General features: G+C 40.0%; 2 protein-coding genes across 5 annotated transcripts in view; both read right to left on the reverse strand.

Moving 5' to 3' along the window:
* Window positions 1-21,202, reverse strand: part of LOC133658096 (alpha-tectorin-like) — a 72,670-nt gene that overhangs the window by 13,490 nt on the left and 37,978 nt on the right. For 2 of the 4 annotated variants that reach the window (XM_062059721.1, XM_062059718.1), the window contains 4 exons: window positions 5,275-5,350; window positions 1,657-1,739; window positions 1,360-1,578; window positions 1,212-1,280 (listed from right to left, as the gene is read on the reverse strand). In XM_062059721.1, the coding sequence (XP_061915705.1) occupies window positions 1,212-1,280; window positions 1,360-1,578; window positions 1,657-1,739; window positions 5,275-5,320 (417 nt within the window). In that variant the 5' untranslated portion in view covers window positions 5,321-5,350. Of the gene's footprint in view, window positions 1-1,211; window positions 1,281-1,359; window positions 1,579-1,656; window positions 1,740-5,274; window positions 5,351-6,086; window positions 6,221-21,202 lie in introns of all 4 variants that reach the window. The other 2 variants (XM_062059720.1, XM_062059719.1) reach the window with 2 other exon arrangements.
* On the reverse strand, window positions 11,659-12,603 carry LOC133659219 (olfactory receptor 10J4-like). The gene has a single exon (XM_062061955.1). The coding sequence runs from the start codon at window positions 12,601-12,603 to the stop codon at window positions 11,659-11,661; it is 945 nt and encodes a 314-aa protein (XP_061917939.1).

Consider the following 21,202-nt stretch of genomic DNA (forward strand, 5'->3'; position numbering starts at 1 on the left):
CATGTACATGGTTTAATAGTATTGTTGATCTTCTGTCTATCCTTCCAGTCAGGGGTTTAATTCTTTTGTTTCTATCTTCATTTGAGAACGATGCTATCACGTTAGCTCAGTAGCTAAGTGTGTCACCGATGAATTGTCGTGGAGATAAAAGTCACTTTAAATGTCCATTTCGCGTGCTCGACTCTCATTTTCAAGAGGATATAGTATCCGAGGTGGTTTAAAATACAAATCCGTGGTCCACAATAGAAAAAGGAGAGAGTGTGGAATCCAATGAGCCAGCTTGTACCTAAGTTACGGTCAGAGCGAAAAAAGATACGTCCATCACTGCCTCTCTAGTCCTTCACTGTAACGTTCCTCATCCACGAATCTTTCATCCTCGCTCAAATTAATGGGGTAATCGTCGCTTTGTCGCTCCGAATCTCTCGCTCCATTGTAAACAACGGGGAATTGTGAGGAATACTAGCTCCTGTGACGTCACGCTACTTCCGGTACAGGCAAGGCTTTTTTTTATCAGCGACCAAAAGTTGCGAACTTTATCGTCAATTTTCTCTACTAAATCCTTTCAGCAAAAATATGGCAATATCGCGAAATGATCAAGTATGACACATAGAATGGATCTGCTATTCCCGTTTAAATAAAAAAAAAGCATTTCAGTAGGCCTTTAAGAGTCGCACTAGAACACTGTCTGACAGCTCAGAATTTTAGCTTGATGATTAGCGCCCCTGACTTTCAATCAAGGGACTCTGGTTCGAGCCCAGGGCAGGACAATGGAGCTGGACCAGGCGGCTTACAATAGTCCAGTGATTCTCACACCACTAATGGTACGCAGGCTCTATATAGTGGTGCGCCAAATAATCACTTAACTAAATATTTAAACACAGCTTTACTGTTCAAACTGTGTGTAATGTTACAATGGGCACAATATTACATTTACTTGTTAAATAAAATGTCTGCCTTGTTTTTATTGAATACTTGAACACTATGGTGGTACTTGGAGAGCCAAATGTTTTCTGAGGTGGTACTTGGTGAAAAAAGTTTGAGAACCACTGCAATAGTAAATTACATGTGATGTAAATATAGTACACTAAATATGATGTCTGGCCAGCTAACGGACATGTAAATAATGTTAGTGTTGTTTATCGACAGTTGTTTACTTGTCATGACTGGTTGGATGTTTTCAGGTGTGATACCAGGCGGACAGAAAAACTCACCAGGTTGGCTTCAAACAGGTTGAAACGTATACTTCCTTGCTGGCCGAATGTACGGAAATAGATGGCAAACTGAAATGCGAGAGAATCAGACATGAGGATGTGTCGTCTTAGCGGTGAGAAAGTGTGGACCACACAAGATGTGACTTACCACGCCGACACCGGTGTCTGTCGTCATTTCCAGGACCGTGTAGCACGGTGACGTCCCAGTGAGCTCTGGCAGCGCGGTATGAAACTCTGATCCAGGCCCCGCTTCCACCATGAAGGACGACACGGCTCCATTTTGCGGCCCGGTGTGCGCAATATGGAAGCAGTCCAAGCCGTTGTGTTCATCGAAGCAAACATTCACCATGCCACCGGCAATGTCCACCTGTTGTCAAAGGACAGAAGCACTCTGCTGATTGGCTGAGTTGGTCTGCCTTCAGGTGTCGAGAGGAGGGACACTCACAAAAAGGGTGCTGTATGTTTGTCCGTAGAAGTTGATGGGACAGCTGCTGGCGTCAAAGTCTGCCATGAATTGAGCGCTTGCACCTGTGGACAAGCAGACACCTTGAATAAAAGGAAGATGGAATTCTGATCTTCCATTGCTACCGTTAGCTTAGTAGACTATATGACGTCCAGTCTTTCCCGTCACAAGTATACACGTTGGAATTTCAGACAATCACACGGCTGTCTTCTTGGCCTCCTTGCTGTCAATCATCTGTCATTTATGCATTTGCTGTAACTCCACTGATAAGGAGCCTTTTAACGAAGGCTGGCTCCACAAGTTCATCTCCTTCACCTCTATGTTCTTTGAAGAAAAGTCACTTGACTGGCCTTTGTCCTCCACGCTGACACTAAGACATCATTTGTATACTATTGCCTTTAAATAGTCCCCCCTTTTAGACCAGTTGATCTGCCGTCTCTTTTCTGCTCTGCCCCCTCTCCTGCGTGGAGAGGATATCAGGTGACCACAGATGAGACACTAGCTGTTCAAAGTCGGGACCCGGAGTGGACCACTCCTCTGTGCATCAGTTGATGACGTCTCTGCGCTGCTGACTTGTCTCCATTCAAGATGATCCCCTGCTGGCCCCACTATGGACTGGACTCTCACACTATTAACTAGATCCACTCGACATCCATTGCATCGGTCGCCCAGGGGCGGGGTCCCCACATCTGCGGCCCCGTTCGAGGTTTCTCGTTGTGCCCATTGGGTTGAGTTTTTTCTTGCCCTGATGTGGGATCTGAGCCGAGGATGTCGTTGTGGCTTGTGCAGCCCTTTGAGACACTTGTGATTAAGGGCTGAATAAATAAACTTTCATTGATTGATTGACATGTAACTTTTGACCACAACATTGAGTTGAGTTGAGATTATTTCGAACACAAACATACTTACAATATGATACATCACATAATTTCCTATCATTTCTCTTTACAACATGTCCGAAAATAATAAAAAAAGAAGAAAAGGTCATTTAATCCTACGCCTTTCCCACTTCAGAGCACTTATTAATACATACATTCACTCCTTCTTTTTGGAACACAATTTACATCAGTGAAATATTAGTACAGCAGTTCTTGTAATAGATACACTACCGTTCAAAAGTTTGGGGTCACCCAAACAATTTTGTGGAATAGCCTTCATTTCTAAGAACAAGAATAGACTGTCAAGTTTCAGATGAAAGTTCTCTTTTTCTGGCCATTTTGAGCGTTTAATTGACCCCACAAATGTGATGCTCCAGAAACTCAATCTGCTCAAAGGAAGGTCAGTTTTGTAGCTTCTGTAACAAGCTAAACTGTTTTCAGATGTGTGAACATGATTGCACAAGGGTTTTCTAATCATTAATTAGCCTTCTGAGCCAATGAGCAAACACATTGTACCATTAGAACACTGGAGTGATAGTTGCTGGAAATGGGCCTCTATACACCTATGTAGATATTGCACCAAAAACCAGACATTTGAGCTAGAATAGTCATTTACCACATTAGCAATGTATAGAGTGTATTTCTTTAAAGTTAAGACTAGTTTAAAGTTATCTTCATTGAAAAGTACAGTGCTTTTCCTTCAAAAATAAGGAAATTTCAATGTGACCCCAAACTTTTGAACGGTAGTGTAATTAATTTCTGTATGATTAACATACTGAGATGAAGAATACCTCGTTTTCAATAAGGTACAAGGTGTTGCTTAAAATTCTTCTTCCTCGTACTTTGTAAGCACTTTTAATTTGAACAGCCTCTTAATCTAGATCATATTAGTACATTGTTTGACTTCTTTGCTCAATCCATTCCATGTTTTAATTCCACATACTGATATACTAAAGGTTTTATGTGTTGTACGTGCATACAAATGTTTTAAGTTAGTTTTTCCTCTAAGGTTATATTTCTCCTCTTTTGTTGAGAAGAATTGTTGTACATTCTTGGGTAGCAGATTATAGTTTGCTTTGTACATAATTTTAGCTGTTTGTAAATGCACCAAATTGAAATTTAATATTTTTGATTTCATAAATGAAGTGTTTGAATGTTGTCTATATCCAACATTGTCTTTTTTGTAACAAGGTTAAATGGTAAAAGGATTATACTTGTATAGAGCTTTTCTACTTTCAAGGTACTCAAAGTGCTTTGACACTATTTCCACATTCACCCATTCCCACACTGATGGCGGAAAGCTGCCATGCAAGGCCCTAACCACGACCCATCAGGAGCAAGGGTGAAGTGTCTTGCCCAAGGACACAATGGATGTGACTAGGATGGCGGAAGCTAGGATCGAACCGGTACCCCTCAAGTTACTAGCACAGCCACTCTACCACCCGAGCCACGCCGCCGGTTAGTAACTGAAGCGTAATTTCGTAGTTAATTCCCCATATTTCTACACAAAACCTCAGATATTTAGTTACACTGGCGAGTAATAGAGAATATGGAGTGATTTTTGTCCAGAACGTATTTTGCTATATTTATTATTGAAATATTTCTTGCTGCCTTGTGTATATGTACAGTATATGTTTTATATGAGATTTCCAGTTCTATTTCTCATCTATCATTACTATTTCTATTATGGTTTCTTTTACTCTTTCAATGTTTACTCCGTCTATTTGTGTTTGACTTTCTCTTCCACTGTTACCATTGACACAAACTTTATCTGACTGGGCTTTGTCCTCCACATTGGCACTAAGACATCCGACTTTTGACCATAGTATTGACACGGATGTTATAGGACTGGCCTTTGTCCTCCATGTTTAAACAAAGACGTTTTCTGACTAGCCTTTGTCCTTCACTTTGATGGTAAGACTTTATTTGTCCTTCGTGTTGAGATTAAGACATAACCTGAATGGCCTTTGTCTTCCACATTGACACTAAGACATCCAACATTTGACCATGACATTGATACAGATGTTATAGGACTGGCCTTTGTCTTCCACTTTGATAGTAAAACATTATCTAACTAACCATTGTCGTCCACGTTGACACTAGGACATAACTTCTATGGCCTTGGTCCTCCACGTTGCCTTTAAGACATATGTTTGGCCTTTGTCCTTCACGTTGTCACAAATAAATCTGACACGAGGACATTATCTGACTGGCTTTTGTTCTTCATGATGACACTAAAACGTTTTCTAACACAATTTTGTCCTACACAATGACACTCAGACCTTATCTGACTGGCCTTTTTCCTCCATATTGTCATTAAGACCTTATCTGACTGACCTTTGTCCGCTACCTTGACACTAAGTCATTATCCGACTAGATTATGTCCTACACATTGACACTCAGACCTTTTCTGACTGACCTTTGTCCTTCACAATGACACTAAGACCTTATCTGACCGGATGTTGTCCTCTACATTGACACTAAGACCTTATCTGACTGGACTTTGTCCTCCATATTGACACTAAGACCTTGTCTGACTGGACTTTGTCCTCCATATTGACATTAAGACCTTATCTAACTTACCTTTGTCCTCTACCTTGACACTAAGTCATTATCCGACTAGATTGTGTCCTCCACTTTGACACTAAGTCATTATCTGACTGGACTTTGTCCTCCACATTGACTGTCAGATGTCCAGAAGGTGAGGATAAAGTCAGCTTACCTGGCAACAGGCTGAAGGCAGTCGTTACGACCAGGAGGAGGAGCATGCTGGTGATGAGCGGTCAGCTGACAGAGATCTAGAAAACACATCAGACATTCATGAAGGGAAGTTCAGCCCACCAGCATCATGCATTCATCATAAATGTCAGTCAAGGCAGTTAAGATGCATGTTGATATTTAACTCGCAGGTGCAAGAAAGTTAGCAAAGATGACATATTCAAGTCAAACAGGACATACTGGATAATCACTTGTCTTCTTCGATATGGCTGAGAGGATTGTGGTATACAGTATGGTATTTATTACAGCTTTGAGTGATGAGAAGACAAAACCCGCCGGGAGCTAGTCGTGACAAACGAGCTGAACCAGACTGAGGAATTCCAGCCTGGTGGATATGTACTTGCATCCCCTACACATTGTTTGCATTATGCATTTCAAATCAGCAGTCGAAACATTCACCCCTGGCAGGACTTTAGGGTCTTCCATAAAGCCAAGTGAGAACCACACAGAGGTGACAAAGTTCGGAATGGACGTCAAAAGATCTGCTCAACAGTTTTACCAAAAACACCTTTCAGAGCTTTTACGATGATTTAAGCATTTTTATTTAGTTTTGAAGACCAGGATGTGGTCCAAACAACATGCCAAATATTGGCTAAATTCTGCCCGAGCCAATAAAACCTTCTAGATCTAATCAATCAAAAAAAGTAAAAGCAATTTTAGAAATCTGAACAAAGTGTTTGATTTCAAACACAAGAACTATTAGGTGTTGTTAAGGTTTTAAGTGTTTAGGTATTAAAAGAGGGAAGTGGTTCTTACATGAGGCAGACGTCCTTGAAGTTCTGGATGGAGATGCTCCTTCTTCCGTCTTTGGCTGCCTGAGAAACAAGCTAGACCTTTGCAACGCTGCCTTTTTAAGGCCGACAGCTCTCATCTTCTCAAACTGGTTTATCCTCAGAACATTCCAGTGATTTGTGACATTTGAGCAATTTGGTAACGTCACAGTTTGTGATGTGCAGGGAAAAATTGAATAGACGTCAGCAGTGTTTCATGTCAGAGATAATCATAGAGGGTGAAGACACAACGTGAGGCCGGTGCATTCCAAACAAATCTTGAAGAGCAAACAAAGTCTGTATATTTTGCTTTTGTAGTGTGAGAAAGATAGATTAAGGCACTTTGTCATTATTCATGTGAGATACTTTCCCATAACTTGGACCTTACATTGTTAAAGTTAAAGTACCAATGATTGTCACACACACACTAGGTGTGGTGAAATTTGTCCTCTGCATTTGACACATCCCCTTGTTCACCCCCTGGGAGGTGAGGGGAGCAGTGGGCAGCAGCGGTGCCGCGCCCAGGAATCATTTTTGATGATTTAACCCCCAATTCCAACCATTGATGCTGAGTGCCAAGCAGGGAGGTAATGGGTCCCATTTTTATAGTCTTTGGTATGACTCGGCCGGGGTTTGAACTCACAATCTACCAATCTCAGGGCGGACACTCTAACCACTAGGCCACTGAGAGGCTAAATGTCCTTTAACATCATGTGCTGGATGTCATACAGACAAACATATGCTTCTCACCACCAAACATTGTGGTGGTACCTTAAGTTAGCTATGCTACTTATTGGTTCTCAACCCTAAATTCTTTAAGGTTTTCCCCCAAGTTCAGGGTTTATCTGTGTGGATTTTGCATGTTCTCCCGAGGACTGCTGGGTTTCTCTCTGGGTACCCCAGCTTTTACCCACCTCCAAAGACATGCACTTGGGGATAGGCTGATTGGCAATACTAAATTGGCCCGAGTGTGTGAATGTGAGTGTGATTGGTTGTCTGTCTATTTTTGTTGGCCCTGTGATTGGGTGAACAACTATGCAAAAACACTGTATGTAAATGAATGATATGCCTCTCACATTAACTACTGGTTAAGAAGTGTAATTACATTATTTTGAGATGCTTTGATCCATTCAGTATTTGTGGTGAAACAAGTCAGGTTTTCAGTATATTGAAAAAGTTGAGTTACAATGGGAATTAATGGACGACCAAAATGGGTTGAGTGTATATAAATGAATATATGCTATTTGGAATAACTTTGTAGCTGAGATACTGTATGCTCCAGCGCCCCCCCGACCCCGAAGGGAATAAGCGGTAGAAAATGGATGGATGGATGGATGGAATAACTTTGCAAAACGTGGCATGCTCTCATTTTAAAGATAAAATTGTTCAAAACTATGTGGCCAAATTCCAGCCCTCTGAACTTTAAATAAAACTGATTTGAAAAAGATAAAAAAAAATGCAGGAAATATCTGTTTTTAGTCAAAGGTGACTCAACGGTTAAATAAGGTAAACACAAAAACCTTTGACAATCCATGATTACATTAGAACAAATCTAGTTTACAAATATTGTCAAGTGCCTTAGTAAAACAAAAAAATGTAAAGATACTTTATGAACACCCTGTGTTTTCAGGTCATGACCGTGTTGTCGGGGCCAGGTGACAACCATAGCAATTACTCTTGGAGGATCCTGTACAAAGTACTGTACAAACTCAAGGCTGCTATTTTGTGTGAAACAAGTGGAAAGGTGACTACAGGGGTACTAATTTCAAGTTTAATGGGCTCTAATTACCTTAAAAACGTATTAAGAAGTGCGTAAAGATTTTTTTATGCTCCAACTATGAAAATAATCGATTTATTAGTAATAATCCTTCCTAGCGGATATCATTATATTGCGATCATGACTTTGAAACAACGTTGCAAAATATTTGTATTTGTAAATTGAGACAACTTTGATGTCTAACGTTGGATCCACGTTGTTGGTTGGGAAATGACCAAATTCCAATGGTCGTCACAACCTGACATTGAATAAACGTCGTCAAAAAGCATGTAGTTTCAACATTGTATTTGTGTTGTAAAATATTTCTTGGAAAATGACCAAAATTCAATGGTCAGAACCCAACATTGATTAAACATTGTCAAAAAGCATCTTGTTCAATTGTTAGGTTTGAGTTGCTCAACGTCAGGACCTAATTCAACAAGTTCTCAAAGTTGTTTTATTGTCTTGTGCCTGCTGGGATAACTGTAGTCATTTCTGGAGCGTTTATACGGAAGATCCTCCTACGCTAAAGAAAACCAATTAAACCCACACGAGCAAGCACTTTTGCAACAGAGGAAGACACCGTAGCTAGCCATCACCTACTTCCTGTCCCCAGGCTTCTTACTCCCCACTAACACCGACATCCATTCCACCTTTTGAAATAAAAAAATAGCCAGACACTTATCTGCGGCACAGAACACGCCGACAATGGTTGGAAAGTTCAAAGGCAGAGTTAAATAAAAAGGCGTGGGGGTAGGAGGGGTGACTTGTGATTGACAGCTGTGTTTTTGCCTTGTGTTTTCCAGGAAGGTTTTTGAGCCACACCTTGAGATGGAACTGGCCACGTTGTAAACACTTCTCATCTATTAGACAGGTTTCATATTAAATGAATATATTAGGAAGAAAAGGAATGTTGCGACTGCATCAAGGCCCACAGGAGAATCTGTAAACAACTGGAGCCATTACAGGTCATATCATTTCCTCTCCAAGACATAAACATACTTGTTCCACTGAGAAATCTAAGGATTTGGAAGCCTTAAAGGCCTACTGAAACCCACTACTACCGACCACGCAGTCTGATAGTTTATATATCAATGATGAAATCTTAACATTGCAACACATGCCAATACGGCCGGGTTAACTTATAAAGTGCAATTTTAAAATTCCCGCCACACTTCCGGTTGAAAAACTCCTTTGGATATGATTTATGCGCGTGACGTCACAAAATCCACGGAAGTGGTTGGACCCCATCGACCCGATACAAAAACCTCTTGTTTTCTTCGACAAAATTCCACAGTATTCTGGACATCTGTGTTGGTGAATCTTTTGCAATTTGTTTAATGAACAATGGAGGCTGCAAAGAAGAACGTTGTAGGTGGGATCGATCGGTGTATTAGCGGCTAAGTACAATACTGTAAGTATTGTACTAAGCCGCTAACACAACAAGGACTACTTACTACGCCTAGCCGATGCTTGCCGCCAAACCCACGGATGAAGTCCTTCGTCGCGCCGCCGATCGCTGGAACGCAGGTGAGCACGGCTGTTGATGGGAAGATGAGGGCTGGCTGACGTAGGTGGAGCGCTAATGTTTTTATCATAGTTCTGTGAGGTCCGGTTGCTAAGTTGCTAAATTAGCCTTAGCATCGTTAGCAACAGCATTGTTAAGCCTTACCAGGCTGAGAATTTTTAACCGTGTAGTTACATGTACATGGTTTAATAGTATTGTTGATCTTCTGTCTATCCTTCCAGTCAGGGGTTTATTTCTTTTGTTTCTATCTTCATTTGAGAACGATGCTATCACGTTAGCTCAGTAGCTAAGTGTGTCACAGATGTATTGTCGTGGATATAAAAGTCACTTTAAATGTCCATTTCGCGTGCTCGACTCTCATTTTCAAGAGGATATAGTATACGAGGTGGTTTAAAATACAAATCCGTGGTCCACAATAGAAAAAGGAGAGAGTGTGGAATCCAATGAGCCAGCTTGTACCTAAGTTACGGTCAGAGCGAAAAAAGATACGTCCATCACTGCCTCTCTAGTGCTTCACTGTAACGTTCCTCATCTACGAATCTTTCATCCTCGCTCAAATTAATGGAGTAATCGTCGCATTGTCACTCCGAATCTCTCGCTCCATTGTAAACAACGTGGAATTGTGAGGAATACTAGCTCCTGTGACGTCACGCTACTTCCGGTACAGGCAAGGCTTTTTTTATCAGCGAGCAAAAGTTGCGAACTTTATCGTCGATTTTCTCTACTAAATCCTTTCAGCAAAAATATGGCAATATCGCGAAATGATCAAGTATGACACATAGAATGGTTCTGCTATTCCCGTTTAAATAAAAAAAAATAATTTCAGTAGGCCTTTAAGGATACTTATTTTTATTTTGGAAATGATACTGGCATAAAAATATCAGATTACATTTGTATAGCGTTTTCCATGTGCTATACAGTAGGGAAGAGATTCGTATGGCCCCACTCCTGGGTGTTTCTCACATGAGTGGAAGTTCGGAGGTAAATCATTTTGCAATGCAGTCTGCCGAAAATTATTCCAACTTTGACACAAATTGCCACAAAACACATTTGAAGATATTCAACACTACTGCCGTCTGACGACTTAAGTGGATAGTGCACCCATGTGTCAGGTAAACAGCGACAAATGGGGCCATATAAATCCCCTTCCTACTCTAAAGAGTTCCTTTAATTACTAAAGGGGTTACATTCTGGACCCCTACCCCGTGTAAGATAAAGTTCCGCAAAGAAAGGACACGGTTTATCTTATGATTTATTATTATTATATGCATTTAACATCTTTATAAGCTCTCCACACAGTGTTCGCACACACTTTATAAACACTTCCCATGCTGCTAAAACACTCCATACACCCTAAAACCTATGTAATGTTAACATGACACTTCAACAGCTACTCATATTTCAATTAAGCCAATGCTACTTAAAAAACACAACGTGGCGAGGGAACACTGACATACGGTAACATATACAGGTAAAACAAAAAAAATTTAATATCATGCAAAAGTTCCTTCATGTCAGCAATTCAACTTCAAATGTGAAACCATTATGTGATATAAACTCATTACATGCAAAGTGAGATATGCCCACCCTTTATTTGTTATAAGTTTGATGGTCATGGCTTACAGATTTATTTCGCAATTTCTAATTCAAGGTTTTCATTAAAATTATATTAAAAGAATGCTTGAAATATATTTAGTTGCATGTTATCAATCTATATATCAATAACTAGGTTGACCTCTTAAATCTAATTGCTGGAATAAACGCAGCTTTGCACTACATTCAAATTTTTTTGAGTTTCACCAGTACACATGTTTATTTTTTCATTTTTCTTGTCTATTTGCTGCAGGCCAATAAAAACTGAGCTATGGAGCAGAAAGGTCCAAGGCTGTGCCTCGGGCAACCCTGATTAAACGTGTAAACACATGTCTGGTGACAGGTTTATTCATGCTTTAACATCATCACTTTTAAGACTGGACAGGGTGAAGTATTCAGTTTCAGAAGTGTGCGTAAACGTGTAATTGTTGACAATTAAACATTATAGGCAGCACGGTGGTACAGGGGTTAGAGCCTGGAGCCTATCCCAGCTGCACTCGAGCGGAAGGCGGGGTACACCACGGACAAGTCGCAACCTCATCACAGGGCCAACACAGACAGACAACATTTACACTCACATTCACAATCTATTGCCAAACTCAGGACCTTCTCACTGTGAGCACAAGTGTTAACCACTGCTACGCCGCATCACTAAACTATCACTACAATAAAAACTATCTTTCAACATTTAAGGACTGATGGATGACTTATCGGACAAAATCCCTTGATGTGTTTAGAGATTTCCTTCATTTTAATTCCATATATGATTGGATTGAACAGAGGACTATACACAAATACTATCAACGTCATTATTGAACGCACACCTGTTTGCAGCTCTGACTCCAGACGAGCTGTGATTATATCAAATGCACACAAAAGAAAAAAGCTGATTAAAACCATCAGATGAGGTAAACATGTCTCTGTAGCTTTTTTCCTGACTTCTACACAACTGTTTAGGATGAAGGTTATTACAAAGATCTTTATGTACGTGAAAAGGATGAAAATGACAGGGATAACACCGAGATTGACTAAAATAACCAAACCCCACACGCTAAGAACTCTTGATGTTGCACAGTGAAGCTGGTAAATTGAATTGTTGCAAAAAAAACTTCTCAAAGTAGAGTTACACATCTTGTGGTTTGCAATCATTACCATTGAAATAGCAATATGGCATGCAGGTATAAACCAGGCCAAAGTCAAGAGGACAGCGACAGTTCTTTTTCCCATGATAGTTGGATACTGCAGAGGTTTGCAGATAGACACATACCTGTCATAAGACATGGCTAACAACAGCAAGAAGTCTGATGCACCCAAACAATAACACATAAAATATTGAAACATACAAGCTGAATGAGAAATTATCTGTTTTTGAGATAAGACATCAATAAAGATTTTGGGGTAGAGAACAGTGCTAAACAAAACAGAGTTGAGTGACAAAGCTGCAATGAAAATGTACATAGGCTCATGAAGGTTCCTGTGGATCAAGATCAGACACATAATGGTACAATTAGTACAGAGGATGAAAATATATAATGTCAACAAGATGATAAAGTACAGATATCTGTATTTGTCCAAATCTACAAAGCCACTAAGAGTTATAAATGTTCCATTGAATCCAGCATCCATGAAGGTAGTTCTGCGAAAAAAAGACAAGCAGACGGTGTACAAGCAAACCAGAGTCTTCCAAAGAAGATCTCATTGATTCATGTGCAGGTAGCTGATCTTCCTCTTCATATCCACAATGCACAAAGTGCAGTGTTGAGGTGGCATCATATTTTTTATACGACTCGTTTGCTCTCCATGAATATCATCACGTGTTGTTATCATCAAGAGTCATTGTTATGTCAACAAGCTCCTCCTCGTCTTCATGATGATGATTTGATATTTTAACGTCACCTGTGTCACATGCGGCAGAATCAAAGGGCCACTAAAAAGTTGTTTATGTTGCTAGTGTTCCCCCTAGGGTTGGGCGATATGGACTAAAGCAGAGGTGGGCAAACTACGGCTCGCAGGCCACATCCGGCTCGCTGGTCCCTTTAATCCGGCCCGCCAAACATTAAAACAGAATTGAGTAAAGATCTGTTTTGAGATGAGCCACAACAAAACAGATACTAGACTTCGACGCACTGGCAAAAATGGGTGGTCAACAACACTGCTCCCAAATGTAAGTGTTAACCCTTTAGTAGTAGTTGTATGTTTCTTTGATATAATATTGTTTAAAATAGATGTATTATGAGAGGGACAAGCGGTAGAAAATGGATGGATGATTAAAATAGCCCATGTTTGAGAAGCTCACTCTTCGTTCCAACAGATATGATATGCTTTGAAATGCATCATGTGCTTGCCCGGCCCGTCTGACAAATTTCAAAGGCCGATGTGGCCCCTGAGCCAAAAAGTTTGCCCGCCCCTGGCCGAGGGTCTATATTTCGATATATGAAGAGTTCAGGGGCAAAAAAAACATACGCCAATTCCGCCGATATTGAGCTGCGAGTGCCACAAAATAGGTTACACCATTCTCTACCAGGAGGTAACATCAATGTTTCCGCAAAAGCAACTTACTGTATATTTCAAATATTGAATATTCTGTTTTAGCTCAGAAACCGACAAGAGGCCTTCTGTCTTTGTAGCACAATCAGACAAATCCATCAGGACCAATCAGTGCATCGAAATTTGATGATGCCATCCAGCGTCAGCGCAAATTTTTTGGCTTGACTGTAACTAAATAAAAGCATCAATAATGACTAACCAGGGATCACCTAAAAAGGTGTTTGGATAAAATGAATTAATTACAGTGATGGAACAATCATTCATCTGAAAAAACTGATCTGTGTTCACTCCTTTTTGAGTCCAGGCTGGCACCGTGAAGGATTAGTCTGTTATTGCAAAGAAACGTTTAGAGTTTCTCATTGTCATCCCTTTGGGTTGAGTTTTTGATTGCAAGGCTGGACAACCTTAGCCTGAGTCAGGCTTCAGAACCCGTGGCTAGCCCTAGTGCCACACCAGCGACTAGACTTTGGAACACCACTCAGGTCCGAGAACCCAAGATTGCTAGCCCGAGGCCCTTCTAGGGTGACATTGAACTGTGTAGAGGGTTTTTGGTCCAGTGCGACTTGATATTCAAGCATCAACCTTAAAAAAAAGAAAACCAAATTGTTTTATTTTTTTTTACTTGGGCTTCTCGCAGGCCGAATTTTGGACGCTGGCAGGCCGTAATTTGGGGACCCCAGTGTTAGACTGTGATGCATTAGGTAGAGCAGGTCATTCAGAAACCGTAGATTGGTGGTTCAAACCCTGCTCCGTCCATCCCAGTTACTACGTTTGTGTCCCGAGGTAAGAAACTTTACCCACCTTGCTTCCAGTGACACTCACACTATTATGTGAACACAAAATAAATGTTTGGTGGTGGTCGGAGAGGCCTTTTCCGCAAATTAGCAGCCATGCTTTCACCTGTCAGTCTAGCCAACGGGCAGTTAAGACTATTGCTACAGATATGACTTACCACCACCATATGTCACTGTAGGTTGAATGAATGAGTTCTTAGTTTAAAGCACTTTGAGTCGCTATATTAATCCAATTCATTGGTTACTGTTGTTATTAGAGAAAGAGTGATGTCAGGATACTGTAACATGAGGTGAACAACAAGACCGGCCTCAGGGGAACACGCTGGATCAACTAATTATGAGGAGGTGGTCACAGAGATGTGGCCCAAAGGGACGGTGTGGCTGAAAAACAAGCACATCCTCTTGATCCTCGTACATTAATCATGTATTCTGTGGTCCACAGCTCCTTTGTGCTATATTCCTCATGGAAATGAGTCCAACCTGGATTTTGTTGCTATGAGACTGTATTGGTCAAAACATCAGTTAATTATCTCCTAAACTGCAGGTTATATCATTTCATTTCAATGATTTCATAACTAATTGTGCTATGTGGACAACACGGGATGTTACCTCCAGTGTTGGGACTAACGCGTTACTTTGTAACGCGTTACTGTAACGCCGTTAGTTTCGGCGGTAACTAGTAATCTAACGCGTTATTTTTTTATATTCAGTAACTCAGTTACCGTTACTACATGATGCGTTACTGCGTTATTTTTTATGTAGTATCGGCTAGAAACAGAAGCGCTGCGGTGTCTTTCTTCTGAATCTTCCTCTGTCACAAGCCGGAGAGAAGAAAAGAGGTGTGTGTGTGTGTGTGTGGGTGTGGGGGGGAGGCACACACGTGATCCGCGGTTTGATATATAAAACAAAACAAAAAGGTTGTTAGCATGCACGTTCAGTCCACACACAGCGTGGTCATGGCGAGCGGAGTAACGGAGGAGCTTGAACGCCCCGCGCCATTTAATCGGTGTGTTTATAGGAGCAGACTCAGTTGTGCAAGACAAGGGTTTTAAACACATGCTGTCTACGCTGCTGCCCACTGCTCCCCTCACCTCCCAGGGGGTGATCAAGGGGATGGGTCAAATGCAGAGGACAAATTTCACCACACCTAGTGTGTGTGTGACAATCATTGGTACTTTAACTTTAACTTAACGTGCTTGAGCCACGTTACGACATCCCGTCGCGCACCCACTTCAGCGATAAGATTGTGCCAGATCTTTATGAGCAGGAGAAGAAAAAAGTTGTGGATGAACTATCCAGAGCATCATCTGTTGCGCTCACGACAGACTGGTGGACGTCCAGGGGAACTATAAGCGCTCACTTCATCACAGCAGACTGGCAGATGAGCAGACACGCTCGAGAGTCCCCTTGCACAGGTACTGACACAAGCAGTGGAGGAATGGAAGATAAAGATATCCCAGTCACAAGTGATAATGCCAAAAATCACATAAATGCAGTGAATGAGGCAGGACTGGGACCACAGGTAGGTGCTTTGTACATGTAGTGAATTTGGCATCACATCTCAGTCAATAGGATGGATCAGGAAGGAGGTTTCCTAGCACAACAGCTGCTCATGTACTTATGACAAAGCAAGAAATGCTAAAGCTGCCTACTCATAAAGCTCATACATGATGTCCAAATGAAGTGGAACTCCACTTATGATATGTTGGAGCAGCAGGCAGCTATATACTCTGCATTGACCCACAACACCCTGAAGAAAAATGTCAAAGACATCATCAACCTGTCTGATGATGATGTTCGAGTGGCAGAGAAGGTCCTCCAGGTGCTTAAACCCCTCAAAAGTGTTACATCTCTACTGAGCACTGAAACTTCACCATCTGTGTCAATGATCCCGCCACTGAAAACAAGGATTGTACAATCCATGACTCCAAGTGTGGAAGACAGCAGCATCAGGCTTTATTTCACTATCTATGTTTCAAGGAAGATGATGTGCCTTCTAATGTTGCACTTTAAGTTGTTTTTTATTAATGGTCATTGGTCCAAGTTTAAAGAAAGGAGAAATGCCTTTTTATGTTGCACTGTTTTTCATTAATTATGTTAAAATGAAAATAAAAATGCATGTCAAGTTGATCAACAGATTGTATTATTCTCCAGTGCAATAACAGTATTGTAATGAAGGCTAAAAGGGCATTAATGGGAGCTTTAAAAAAAAAAGAAGAAAAAAAGAAGTAACTAAATAGTTACTTTTCACAGTAACGCATTACTTTTTGATGTAAGTAACTGAGTTAGTAACTGAGTTACTTTTTAAATTAAGTAACTAGTAATTGTAACTAGTTACTGGTTTTCAGTAACTAACCCAACACTGGTTACCTCCTCGATGCAAATTAGGAGCAAACATCAGTGTTTCGTCTCTTCTTGCCAGCTCAGCAGACACATTTTCAAGATAGACTTCTGTTGACTTACTTTTTAAGAAGTTTTAATGCCAGCACTGTAAATCTGGATATACATAAATAATATGTGAAAATACAGTGAGTTGCCTGAAATAAAAAATAACTTCTGTCGCATTCCAAAATAAAATAAATTCAATAAAACAAGCAAATCGATGGTAATTTACATTTGACTCGCCATATACAAGATACTGGCTAGCCTCGGCGATTTCAACACCTCCAAATCAAATATACAACTATTTATTACAATCTAACTTTTGATGTGTACTTTTAAGTACAATACCTGGAGGCAAACCCCCTTTACAGAAGTACGAGAATCTAAATATAATTCGACAGCACAATCAGTTTAAGATCATCGTGTGAATCCAACTTGGATTGTTTTTAAACAATCCTTCTCAAAGTGACAATTTTTGCCAATATATTGGTGACTCAGGGCCATACTTGCCAACCTTGAGACCTCCAATGTGGTTGGGGGCGTGGTTATTTACAGCTAGAATTCACCAACTCGGGTATTTCATATATATTTCATATATATATATATATATATATATATATATATATATATATATATATATATATATATATATATATATATATATATATATATATATATATATATATATATATATATATATATATATATATATATATATGAAATACTTGACTTTCAGTGAATTCTAGCTATATATATATTTATTTTATTTTATTTTATTTACATAGAAAAATAAATAAATACTTGAATTTCAGTGTTCCAGTGGCTATCCATTGGATGGCAGTATTGTCCTGTTTAACTTCTCCGTTCATGATGAGTATATCATTTCGGCCGCCATGTCTGTAATTTCCTCGTTCTTCTGCTTCGTCTCCTTGTTGTGTGCGCAGTTGTGCACTCTATAAAAGCCCTAGATGTTATGACGTCTTTGGGCAGGCAAGCTGTTTATTTTGTGGGAAAGCGGACGTGAGAACAGGCTGTCCCCACTCAGTCTCAGGTCCGCATTGAGCTGGAGGGGGCGTGGCCTCCAGCTCCGGCTGAATACCGGGTGTTTGTCGGGAGAAAATCTCTGCCGGGAGGTTGTCGGGAGAGGCGCTGAATATCGGGATTATCCCGCTAAAAACGGGAGGGTTGGCAAGTATGCTCAGGGCTAGCCACCGATTTGCTACTGAAAGTGCCTCACCCAATTTGATTAAAAAGGGAATATATATTGTTGTAGGTGGCAGAGTGGTCTTCTCCCAATCTGACCTTGTAGGTTCTAACCTAAGTCCCCCTGTGACCATGTCAAAGCGTCCTTGAACAAGATACTGATTTGTTGATTCTAATGCCGCGTCATCAGTGGGTGAATGACGTAACAATGTCAAAAAACTTTGAGTACTTTGAAGGTTGAAAAAAAAAAGCGCTATACAATTAGAGCCCATTTACCATTCTCACCATTGTTATTTAGTTAGTAAGCAAACTTGCTGCACTGATTACCAGTTACACCATTCAACACATGACAAAGTAACAAGAGAAGAAATACTTTGTTTTTCCAAGGCTAATATGACGCCTTTGTGACACCGTGCCAACTTCCTTTATTCGTGCCTACAAATAACCCAATATAATCCTGTATTGTCTCTCAAGTGTGCCACATTCTATGCTGCTTTTGTCTGTTGAGTTGTGCTGCCCTCTTATGGATTCTTTAGATTTTTCTATATCAGTGGTTCTAAAACTTTTTTCAGCAAGTACCACCTCAGAAAACACCATATCGACTAACATGAACAGTAAAATACCGTAGCATAGTAGGTCTAAATATTCATTAAAAACAATGCAGAGATTTTATTTAACAAGTATATTTAATATTTTTGGCCACTGTGACATTTCACACACTTTGAACGGTAACACTGTGTTAGAATATTTAATTACGTGATTCATGTACCACAGTTTGAGAATCACTGGCCTAGGCTCTTTAGTTCCCAGTCGAGCCGCGAACACACTTGCGCTCACTTGTGAGTGAAGTGAATTATATTTGTATAGCGCTTTTCTCTAGAGACTAAAAACGCTTTTCATAGTGAAACCCATTATCCACATCTTTAAGCTCCATTTAAACCAGTGTTGGTGGCACTGGGAGCAGATGGGTAAAGTGTCTTGCCCAAGGACACAACGGCAGTGACTAGGATCGAACCTGGAACCCTTAAGTTGCTGGCACGGCCGCTCTATCAACTGCCCCAATACATAACACTTAGCAACTGTTTACCGGCAGTTGCCATTTTGTTCTTTAGCACAAAGTCTCACCATGGCTTTCCTGTTTAAAGGCCCTTTTCCACTAAAAATTCTGAACTTTTTAGTTCCTAAAACTATAGGTTCCTGTAGACCTGTGTAGTTTTTTATTTTTACCACATTTAAGGGTTCAGGGTAGTTTATACAAATCTGATAATGTAAGAAAGAGTGGCGCAGGGAATAATTTCACCACACCTAGTGTGTGTGTGACAATCATTGGTACTTTAACTTTATAGTACATTTCTACATGATAACATCTGAATAAACATAAAATATTAAGTCATACTTATTTTATTAAAGTGTAAGTAAATACAAATACAAAGCAATAGGATAGAAAAAGACCTACTCAGTGGCCTAGTGGTTAGAGTGTCCGTCCTGAGATCGGTAGGTTGTGAGTTCAAACCCTGGCCGAGTCATACCAAAGACTATAAAAAAATGGGACCCATTACCTCCCTGCTTGGCACTCAGCGTCAAGGGTTGGAATTGGGGGTTAAATCACCAAAAATGATTCCCGGGCGCAGCACCGCTGCTGCCCACTGCTCCCCTCACCTCCCAGGGGGTGAACAAGGGGATGGGTCTAATGCAGAGGACAAATTTCACCACACCTAGTGTGTGTGTGACAATCAATTGTACTTTAACTTTAACTTTAAAACTATATGATTAAAAAGCTAAGTGTACCAAATTTTACACAATAAGTCATGCTTTTGTCCAAGTTCCTGCGCTGAAAAACAGCCTAATATTATCTTTTGCCTTCTTATTATCTGGTGACTTGTAAGATTGGTGTTTCGCTAGGATTTTGTTTAAATCTCCTTTTTGTGTGCCTATCTGGTCTTGTGGCTTTCATCAATCCTGCAACTTTGAGTTTTCTTCTGATCTTTTTCCTACCGTAACGCCACCATTCCCTTCTCTCTGCATCCTGGGTCCACCCTTCAAACAATCCTTGACAGTTTGTCCGCACTTTGCTTTCTATAAGTGTGCCAGTGGAAAAGTGCTACCAGATGATTATACGGTCTGAAGAACCTATTCTGCAATGCACTTCCCTGAACACTATGTTGTATCTAATCGTGTTCAAAGGCCTAAAGCAGACCTGGGCAAATTAAGGCCCGGGGGCCACATGCGGCCCGTTGATCTTTTCAATCTGGCCCGCCGGACATTCCCAAATAATTTTTTTAGATCTTTAAGATGGAAACGTAGCTGCCATTATGATGTGCAGTCATGTTTTCTAATGACCGTAAGTCTTCAACTAAACAAAGTATTTCAATGGTCGGAATCTGCGCTTATGGATGATTTACCAGTTACTATGGTAATCTAATTAGTTACTATGGTCATCTAATTAGTTACTATGGTAATCTACGTCACAAAAGCTCAGACAAGGCACCAAGCAGTGTGGGCGGGAAGCGTTTCCACAGACGCGGAAGGAGATTTTCACAACAAAGTTCTAAAGCTTAGTGATATATAGAATAGAATACACTGTAAAAAAAAAATTCTGTAAAAAAACGATCATCTACTGGCAGCTGCCAAACGAAAACCATCAAATTAAAGTAAAACATTGTAAACCAAATAATGATCAAAGATATTATATTTACAGAAATTTTCATGAAACGTTTTGCGGAAAAATATCGTCATTTTACATGAGTAATTTAAGAAAACAGAAAATGCTATGTATAATTAATTTGGTATTTTTCTGTAAAAAAAAAAAAAAGAAATATACATAGTTTGTCTTAACTGGCATATTACTTAAAATAACAGGCTGATTGTTTATTTACAGATAATGTCTTCAATTCTACAGTTTTATAAACTATTTAAAAAATTTAAAAAAAATAACAATGGAAATTTAGAGTAAATTAACCATAAAAGTAGGATTTTTTTTTTTTACAGTGTACAAACTTTGTAGAATAGAAAGTACTTTATTGATCCCTGGGGGAAATTCAGCAAATATCAGATATATTAGATTGTAGGTGGTTTAATTTTGTTCATATTTCACTGTTTTGTTGCGTGTCACTTGATTGTAAAACATGTCGATCGAAAGGGGGTGTGACGTTCATATTTTGTCAATATTCAGTGTTTTATCGTTCATAGAAAAATTGAAAAATTCCATTACGTTTTTTAAGGCGGTCTGTCATAACGTTTTTAGCATTCAATCAAGACGTTATTGTGAGGTTTTGTATTAGTGTTCCTAAAAATAGATA

Source organism: Entelurus aequoreus, linkage group LG10 (genome assembly GCF_033978785.1).
Source record: "Entelurus aequoreus isolate RoL-2023_Sb linkage group LG10, RoL_Eaeq_v1.1, whole genome shotgun sequence".
NCBI classification, from domain to species: Eukaryota; Metazoa; Chordata; class Actinopteri; order Syngnathiformes; family Syngnathidae; genus Entelurus; species Entelurus aequoreus.